The sequence below is a fragment of the Syngnathus scovelli genome, chromosome 2, assembly GCF_024217435.2.
Source record: "Syngnathus scovelli strain Florida chromosome 2, RoL_Ssco_1.2, whole genome shotgun sequence".
NCBI classification, from domain to species: Eukaryota; Metazoa; Chordata; class Actinopteri; order Syngnathiformes; family Syngnathidae; genus Syngnathus; species Syngnathus scovelli.
In genome coordinates this window covers 458,079-467,336 of record NC_090848.1, presented here as the reverse complement: position 1 = coordinate 467,336, position 9,258 = coordinate 458,079, and the positions used below count along the sequence as shown (strand labels likewise).

Sequence of the window (9,258 nt, the reverse complement as noted above, 5' to 3'; positions counted from 1 at the left end):
CAGTTCAGTCGAACTGCATAGCGGCCTGTCAACATAGGCGGCCGTGTGATGACGCAATCGTCAGAGGAGGGAGGCTAGGCAGGAAGTTGGCTCCTCCTCCGAGCAAGCGAGCGAGCCAGCGAATCGTCTTGGCTCTTAAAATAACTGCGAAAAGACAGCGATTTTAGTTCAAAATGATAAAAAAATTACTGAAACTAAATGGAAAATGACTTTATAATAAAAACAATTGAATTAGTTTTTCCCCTTTTCATGATGGCAGGGGAGGCCTCCTCTGATCGCACGTACCCGATAAAGAGCCTCAGCATGGGTAAATGACATCTTTATTTGATATGAGAAATTTTTGGGGAACATTCATTAAGACATTGAATATTGCTTTAAAAGGTGCCTGCAACAATCATGATTTAAAAAAGAACTCTCAAGTCACACATTGTGCTGATTCTTCCAACTCGACGTGGCTCGTTTGGTTGGGAAGAAAGCTTCTTGGGAAAATGGCACGCGTGTGATCTCATTTGCGTCGTTTTCATTTCTTCTTGTTTGGTCCCCGGCGCAGACACGGAAATATCGTAGACCGCACGGATCACTCCTCCGGTCGACAGTGGCCTTCATCCACGTCGTCGTCCTCCACTGACGGGAGAGCAAAAGGGCTTATGGTCTGTTTTGAAACATGCACTCCAAGAGACCTTGACTCACGGTTGGGATGCATTCGGCGGAAGAGAGACGAATGTCTTTCAGCCACAGCTTGGTCCTCCTCCACGGACTTGTACCCGCGGTCGGCCTTTTCGTCCTGACAGTATTTGATGAAACTGCACGTGGCGGAGGTGGCGGCGGAGGTGGCGGCGGCGGGACGAGACAACAGCGTTACTCTTCAGTCATGACAGGCACGCGCCAAAGTGGTCGCCGCGGCGGCGGCAGCAGCAGCGCGATGATCGGCACAGCACTCACCGCTTCCACACGGCATCGGTGCTGAGCACCACCGGGTTCCCCACCACAATCAACAAGGCTTGGGCTCGAGTCATCGCCACGTTGAATCTCTGAGCAAAAACATTTGGACACTTATTTGCTGCATGAAGCACTTTGGTAGTGGCATTTTGGGGATTTTTCAAAAGCGACATTGGTAATTTTACGAATGACATAAAGTCAATGCAAAATTGATCTCGGCAGGCCACATCGATGATGATGATGATGATGATGATGTGGCGCACCGGATATCTGGCTAACGCTAACAGGTAGCCGTATCCAGTACGCTCGTCTCGAGATACAAAGCACGCTCCGTCCGCCATCCGAGTGCGTAGGAGCGAGCGCAGCAGGCGTACCTTCTCGCTGGCAACAAAGCCCAGGTTGAAGCGTTTGTCATAGTCCATGTAAGTGGGGCTGCTGCGGACCGTGCACACCAGGATCACTCGCCTCTCCTGACCTTGGAACTCCTCCACGGAGCCCACCTGACACAAAGCATCCGCCTTTAACTGACAGACCATTTGGCACTCTGCGGCACTTAGCTTTGCCGCTAATGACCTTCAGGGCGCTCATGTCCTGCCCCTGGAATTCTTTCTCCAGTCGCTTAAGGGCCCAATGGATCTTCTGCACCTGTTAAAGCAAACGTCGAGACTCTGATTGGCATTGCCTTTTAACACAACGCTGGCCAACGCTGCCATGTGCGCACAAGAGCGCCGCTTACTTGCTTCCTGTAGGGGGCGATGATGCCAATGTCTTTGGGCGAGATGGTCGCCAAGCCCTTTTTGCCAGCGCTTTGCAGCAGCTTCTTCACGTAGTCCATCAGAACCTGCACCTCGGCTCGATTGAAGAACGACGGGCTGTTGGCCTCGCGCTCGTCCAGGCCCGTCACTCCGTGGAAAATCAGCGGGAAGTCCTGCAGCGTATCGGCGGACTTGGCTGGCGTGCTACAACGGAACGGGGGAAGGAAGCCTTACCTGTTTTTCCAGGCACTCCCATTTGCAGAAGGAGTTGCGTTTCATCTGGTCGGCGCAGGGCTGCAGCTCTCCGTCATAGAAGAGCTCATTGGGAACCTTCAGGATGGCGGGATGGGACCTTGGAGGGCCCGCAAAATCATTTCAGATGGGTGGGAGCGACACGAGGAGGAACAACTGGCCAAAACTGAACGCCACCTGTAATTGCGCAGCAGTTTGGTGACAAACAGCTCGTTGAAGTTGCCGTCCTTCTGGTAAATTGAGGCATTTGTCATCAGGCGCTCCAAGAGGGAAACGTCTGGAAAAGATGGACGGTGGAGCAGCTTAGACGTTTTGCATCCGCCTGTAGCGGGCCGGGCGGCAGGACTGCGCTTACCCATGCCGTGTCGAAAAGCGGCGGGGGACGCCACAATGGGCCCCAGCTGCTTGTGGTCCCCGGCCAGAACCAGCTGGCCGGACTCGGGGTCCAGAAGCCCTTTTGACCAAAGCGCATCGAGTCAGTTGGAGATGGCAAATTACCCCCCCCCCCCCCAAATGTTTTGGTTTGCTCGATTTACCGGCCAGTGGGATTAAGCATTCGCTCTCGGTGGCGTGGCCGGCCTCATCCACAAAAATGTGTGTAAAATGACCCAAGGGGAGGTTTCCCGTGACCAGCCTGAAGAGAGCAAGAATGACAAAAGTGACTGACTGGAGCGCTTCACCAGCTACAGGCGCGCCAGTCAATGCCAGCCATTGCCAGTCAATGCCAGCCAATGCCAGCCATTGCCAGCCATTGTCAGCCAATGCCAGCCATTGCCAGCCATTGCCAGCCAATGCCGGCTCAAACATTTTGCCGGCCGGCCTCCCTCCCTCCCTCCCTCCTCCGGCTGGGAAAAGCCCGGGCTGCTGACTTTCAGGGCAGCTGACTTTCAAGGCCGCAGAGCCTTTTGTTGTCGGCCCGCTCCCAAAACATCCCTTATCTGGTGCTCTCCCCTGAATGAAGAATACTGTCTGGATGCTAGCGTGCGTCCCTTAGCCCTCCTTGGACGTCTCAGCGACAACAAGATGATAAGCTTGGCACCCACCCGCCTCCGTCCCGGACTGCGAACGGGCTGGCATGGACTGACTGGGCTGCGCCAGGCTGCTGGTCAGCCTGCTTTTGTGGCGTCCCCCTTCACCCCCACCCTTGCCGCTTCACCACATGGAAAGGACCTGTTGCATGTATGTATGCGCTTTGTATTTTTTCTCCCCCAGCACAGAGGGTCGATTCTGATTAAGTGTGTGGATTAAGTCGGTCGGCGACATGCGACGGCCATTCAAAAGCAAACGGGGCGCAACGCTACCTTCCAGCTGTGAACAGAGTGCTGACCAGGATTCGATACTGCATCAGTTTCTCCTTGGAGGGGAAAACGTAGGAGTCTCCAACCAGGTTGGAGCATGCCTGTCAAAAAAAAAACGTTCACACAAGCTGCAATGGGACTGGAACACAATGGACACTTGGACTCAAAGCAGTCAGTTGGGGGCTGCCCCCAAAAGTCACAGAGCACCTCTTCGAGTCTTTGCATTCGAAAATTGCGGCCAAAGTCATCATTTGAGAAACGAAGCCATTCAAAACATTTTTTGATTTTGAAGCTCGACTTGAGCCGAAGCTCCTTACTCCGTTTGGATGTCAAATGGGTTTTAAAAAAAAAAAAAAAAAAAAAAAAAAAAAAAAAAAAAACTTTCCAGCCCCAATAAGCCAGCAGCACAAATGTTCTGGTTTTCCTCTCTGAAGCGGTTCAGTCATTGCGGCGTAAAATACAAAGCTCAAAGAGAGAGCGGAGGTTGGCGGCACCCCAAGGCACCACCTCGCTCGCTCGCTCGCCCGCCCGCCCGCTCACCTTGAGGTCATGGGGAACAGACTGCGGGTCCCGGCTGCTTGCATACATGCGGTACACCGTGCTCTTGTTGCCGTGGCCCTGCAGAATCCTGGTGCAGAGGAGATCGGCAGCACTGTTGGAGGAAGCGCAGGCCAGAATGTGGCACTCTTTCTGGACCTTGTACAGCTGCTTGATGGCCTCCACCAAAGTCACCGTTTTGCCTGAAAGGACCGAGAGGCTTAGCTCAAATGTTGCCGGCCGCCGACCGGCCGCCCGTTACCTGTGCCGGGTGGGCCGAAAACCAAGTAGGGAGCTGGTCTGGAGGTGCCGGCCACGATATTACGCACGGCTCGGCACTGCTCGTCGTTCTGCTCCAGTTGTCTGTTGTAGAAGCTGCCGCAGGCGCATGAGAGAGAGAGAGAGAGAGAGAGAGAGAGAGAGAGAGAGAGAGCGACAGAGAGAGAGAGCGACAGAGAGAGAGAGAGAGCGAGAGCGAGAGAGCGAGAGAGAGAGAGAGAGAGAGCGAGAGCGAGAGAGCGAGAGAGAGAGAGAGAGAGAGAGAGAGAGAGAGACGCATCAACGATGGGCTCCAAACCTTCAACCCGACTCGATTCCAGCACGCAATATTGCCCAGATTCATGGCATTGTCACCATGCCATTGGTTTCCAAAATCCCCTCCCGTGATAGCTGGCACCTACACCTTCCCAAAACATTTGTCCAATTCTTCTTTGCACGGCGACAAAGCAGAACGTGAGCCTCGCCCGCCCGCCCGCCCGCCCGCCTCACCTGAGTTCGGGGACGTCACCGGCAACCTTTTGGGAGGAGAGCTCGGTCGGCGGGAACAACACCTTGTTCAGGTTCAGCTTGAGCGCCAATTCCACCGCTCTGTGCTGCAGACGCAGAAGCAGCCGATTGAAGGTGAACTCCACGTTGAACTTCATGCCATCCACAAAAATATCCAACAACCTAACGAGTACATACACAAAGCGGCGTGACACTCCGACACCAGCCCGACCCGACGGAGCCTCTTACTTGGAACTGAAGCCCAGTTTGACAGAGTCCCGTTCTACTTTGTGGACGTAGCCGCGGTACTTGTGCCTGCTTTCTCCCTGAGGGTAAACCAGCAGCTGATCTCCACGGAGCACAGACGGCCGGTTCTCAGCCAGACCCGGGACCTGAAAAAGGGTCACGCGTACATACGCTGCTGATCCTTTTGATGGCTGGAGCTGTGTTTCTAAATACGTTCGACCGGTGCGAGCCGGGACAGTCGCTGAAAACGGGCCAGGCGCCGGCCCGGGCCGACGTGTTCGAAAACAGGCCGGGCGCCGGCCGGCCCGCACGTACGTACGTACGCACGCCAGAGTGGACGAACCGCGTCCGACCGACTCTTCTTACGTGCCTTATCATCCGATTCATCCCGGCTTTGGCGAGCCAGAGTACAACGGCCGCACCTTTGTTGCGACGTTCAACTGCGGGTACGGGCACCCCCGTCGCCCAAACACCAACGTGAGCAAAGCGGCGAACCTTCAGAATGAGCAGTTTGTCGTTGCTGGGGTCTCTTTGCATGCAGGCAAACTCTCGCTCGCTGTTGGGTATGAAGTATCGCCTGATGTCCTCTTGCATCCAATACTCCTCCATGAACAAGAACTGGTGGAACTTCTGAGAGTAGTTCTTGAAGTTCAAAGTCCTGTCCGGAAAAAAAAAAAGACATTGAGAGCAAGCTGTATCAAGTGTGGCCTGCCTGATTTTGAATTCTTGTCAAGTGCTTTTGCACTACTTTGCTTCAAAGTGTGCTTGTTAGTGCATTTTAGGAAAAAAAAAAGGAAAAACCTTTTGCTATCTAACAGAGAGACTTGAAATGTCGGCAGGTGCATGTCAACAAACTTTTTAAGGGCAGAAGGCTTCGAGATTTGCTGGGTGAAACCTTTTGGCAATGGATAAGCACGAAGCTGCCTTTCGTTGATCAGCTCCGTCTGTGACATCCTGAGGGAGGGAGGGAGGGAGGGAGGGAAGGCAGGAAGGAAGGCAGGAAGGCAGGAAGGAAGGAAGGAAGGCAGGAAGGCAGGAAGGCAGGAAGGAAGGAAGGAAGGAAGGAAGGAAGGAAGGAAGGAAGGAAGGAAGGAAGGAAGGAAGGAAGGAAGGAAGGAAGGAAGGAAGGAAGGAAGGAAGGAAGGAAGGAAGGAAGGAAGGAAGGAAAGTCACAATGAGACCGTCGCCGTCCAAACCCGTTAGCTGCTTCTCCGCTACGAGGAAATGTCGGCGTGCTGAAATGAAAAGGTTTTGGACTAACCCATCGGGAGGCACCCCATCCACCACTTGGCAGCCGTAGAGCGCGGGTAGGGGGGCGGGACGGGGCCGGGAGCGCGTGAAGGGAGCCGTGGGCTTCAGCTCCATGCCCAGCGCGCTCAAATAATGAACCTGAATATAGCGCATGATGTAGAAGGAGGCAGCAGCGGGGGCGAGGAGGGAACCCAGCCCAAATTCAAAGGCCAACGTGATTGGATAGTTGCCCACGTCCTCCAAATGGTAGTGGATCTGGACCGCGTAGCTGTCACCTGCAACGGTCAGAAAGAGAAACGCTTTGAGCGGAGGGAGAAACGCCAGCGGCGGTCGGCTCGCCACTTTAAGGACGCCGGCAAATGAAAAGGGCTTTCGGACCTGGCTGGAGCGCAAGAGGGTTTTTCCGGGTCACCTTGTGCTCGTCCCGCAGAGTGAAGCAGCTGAGCTTGTGCAATGCCGTGTAGTAAGTCAAAAGCACACTTTGATTCCCGGTGTTTTCCACCGTCAGGTTCACAACGTACTGTTGGAGCAGAAACACACAAGTGAAGTTTCCTCGTCTTTTGCCGCAGACGCCGAGAAAAGAAATACCTGATTGGTTTCCAGCTCCAAGCAAAGCGAGCCGTCATTGAAGTCGCCGCGGTCCGAGCGGATGACGATGCCGTTTTTGTCGGAAATAAAACGAGCCCTGAGAGATGAGAACAAACAAGTGCGGTCACGCGATTGCAACTTTAATTGGCATTTCTCGTCCGGCTGGATATTTGGTGCAACTTGTTAACACTCGGACGGGTTAAGCTTGTTGGAATAATTGGATGGTGGAGCTCACTCACTGACTCACTGACTCGCTGACTCACTGGCTCGCTGACTCACTGGCTCACTGGCTCGCTGACTCGCTCTCTGGGAAGAGCCCCACTTGTCGCCCCAATGGCCCTTACATAGGCTGCTCTTTTCCCTTGTGTGGTTGAAAGCGGTTTCCTCTCTGAACTCGCGGTTCATTTATCGCGACTTCAGTTCGTCACGGATTTTTTCACCCCCCAAAAAATGTCAAATTATATATTCTCAATTGAGGAATTATGGCACGATAGTTGACGTACACTTGTACCTTGTTATCAAAACATATTTACAGTATGTACCTTGTTATAAAAAATGTGTTCATAATAAGAGTTGTAAAACCATATTTCCAGTACTTAAGCTACATCTACATATGTTACACACACACGTATCATTTATACGATACTATTAAATATAGTATTTACACATGTAAAACTATTATTTAATGTTCTAATGATAAGGTGCACGCTTTTAGCCCAGCACAGGAGCCTTTTGGATGTCTCGGAGCACATACCTGTCCTTCTTGAGCATTTCCGTAAGAAGTATGGCAACTTTTTGATTTTCTTCGGCCACCGAAAGTTGCATTTGTCCCGCAGATGGCTGCGCCTCCACACCATTCATGACTTTGTTGGCACTGGGGGGTAGGTGCCAGTTCGCCTTGAAAAGCTCCGTCACCTGCATGTGCACAGCAGCACGCTTGCTTTTGTCACTTCAGGAGAAGGACTGTCACGTGATTTCGACTCGCCGCTTTCTGTTTCTATCTTGTGCTTCAGGCGCGGCCATGACTCCATTTGACATATTGACTTGGAAACACGTTGATGTCAAAAACGATTGAGAGCAGGTTACTAAAAGGCAAGCTACTATTCGGAGGGAGTCTATTAACTGAGGGAATTGAAGTGCAGCCAATTCGTCACCTCTACTTACCGACCTGTTTACACTTGTGTAGATGCTGTTAGCGAGTAGGAGGTGGAGCTCTATAAAACGGAGTCATTGTTCATGTATGTCTTTCATATTCAAGCTCATTTCTGGTGCTTGCGTAGGGCCCCCTGGAGGTCATTTCGCACAAGTATTCTTGTTTACAACTTTGGGGCCAAATATGTGACCATTTGTAGTTTTCTAAGCAAACTAACATTACATTATAGAGCGACGCACCGGACTACTCTTGCAATGAAGACCAAAAATTGTACATTGAGCATGAATCTCCATACATACATCAAACTTGACGCGAATGTTCTGTCTGCCCACGTGAATTTTGTTGGCCAGTTTCATGGCGTACAGCACTGAACTGAAGTTTGGCAAAGTGGCCACTTGATTTCTGAAAAGCACAAGCAGATCGACCTAAAAGACTTGAACTCGGCCGGCCGGCCGGCCGGTCGGTCGGTCGCCATCGCCGCACGATCCCTTTCCACTCGCCTTGCTTTGAACTCGCTGTTGTAAATCTCCTTCAGTTCGGAGCGAGCTCTTATGTTTGCTCGCTCGGTTTCCCCCAGAAACGCGAAGAATTCGTGTCCCGCTTTAATTTTCGACTTCTTCTTTCGTGGTGTCCTGCTGCTGCTGTCCATTTCGGCCGGCCGACTCGACGCTCGCGTGCTTGCCTCGCTCAATGCGGAAATGCTCATGAAGGATAGATAAATGGGGAGCGACGTAGCCCACAGGGCGGACACTCCAAGTGGGTTCGACTGAAGACGGCGGGGCGGTAGCAACACGCCCCTTCAGCCCCGCCTACCTGGTAGGCGACACGCCCCCCCCCCCCGACTGCACACGCAGTCTTAAATAAGAACCGATTTAAGTGTGACGACGGGCAGGCGAGGGCGTGGCTTTCGGCGTTTTTCCCGCTGTCTTTTAGCCAATCCGGTGCAGTCCACGTTTAAACCACGCCAACCCACATGAAGCACCTCCGATTCCCAAGAAACGAAACTTAGAGGGACCGCTTATAGCTAGAAAACGAAACAAGAGTGAATTACTGTTAGATAAATTGTATATATATGTTATCATGCGTTCTCTAACGAGTACTTATTAATAATATTATTGCACAGAATGCTTGCTGTTTCGCCTTGCAGACGTCCACCAGACGGATTGTGAAAAACAACACGTCAAACGATGCTGTCTGGAACTTCCTGACCTTCTATACCTCTGGGAATCCAAGAAAGTTGTTGATAGCTCAAACTATTTTGTTGATGTCTGCACATAACATTTTGTCCTTGCATTATTTTCTCATAACATCTTGTCTGTGACTTCTTGTTTCACATAAGATTTTGTCCTTGCATTCTCGTTTCTTTTCTTATGAGACAAAGCCCACGCCTCAGGGGCTAGCTAGTCTCACATTGTGGGTAGGGCATTCCAAATAAAAGAGCGAACAGTGCAAACAGATTTTTCGTGTAGTCAGA

General features: G+C 52.0%; 1 protein-coding gene across 1 annotated transcript; it reads right to left on the bottom strand.

Moving 5' to 3' along the window:
- Positions 1 to 303: 303 nt before the first annotated feature.
- Positions 304 to 8,511, bottom strand: LOC125987920 (putative helicase mov-10-B.1). Its single transcript, XM_049752527.2, has 23 exons — positions 8,285 to 8,511; positions 8,084 to 8,186; positions 7,386 to 7,546; positions 6,632 to 6,728; positions 6,422 to 6,563; positions 6,054 to 6,318; positions 5,648 to 5,746; positions 5,288 to 5,450; positions 4,796 to 4,938; positions 4,550 to 4,729; positions 4,044 to 4,156; positions 3,785 to 3,984; positions 3,248 to 3,345; positions 2,483 to 2,580; positions 2,302 to 2,400; positions 2,124 to 2,223; positions 1,929 to 2,046; positions 1,676 to 1,867; positions 1,513 to 1,584; positions 1,314 to 1,439; positions 943 to 1,031; positions 691 to 803; positions 304 to 624 (listed from the first exon to the last, which is right to left on the bottom strand). The coding sequence occupies exons 1-23, from the start codon at positions 8,488 to 8,490 to the stop codon at positions 578 to 580; spliced, it is 3,024 nt and encodes a 1,007-aa protein (XP_049608484.1). The 5' UTR covers positions 8,491 to 8,511; the 3' UTR covers positions 304 to 577.
- Positions 8,512 to 9,258: the final 747 nt, after the last annotated feature.

Coding starts and splice junctions, on each gene's coding strand:
- LOC125987920 (XM_049752527.2), bottom strand. CDS start 8,490: ATGAGCATTTCCGCATTGAGCGAGGCAAGCACGCGAGCGTCGAGTCGG. Junction 5,747..6,053: donor GATGGGGTGCCTCCCGATGG/GTTAGTCCAAAA, acceptor TCCCTCCCTCAG/GATGTCACAGACGGAGCTGA. Junction 4,730..4,795: donor AAACTGGGCTTCAGTTCCAA/GTAAGAGGCTCC, acceptor TGTACTCGTTAG/GTTGTTGGATATTTTTGTGG.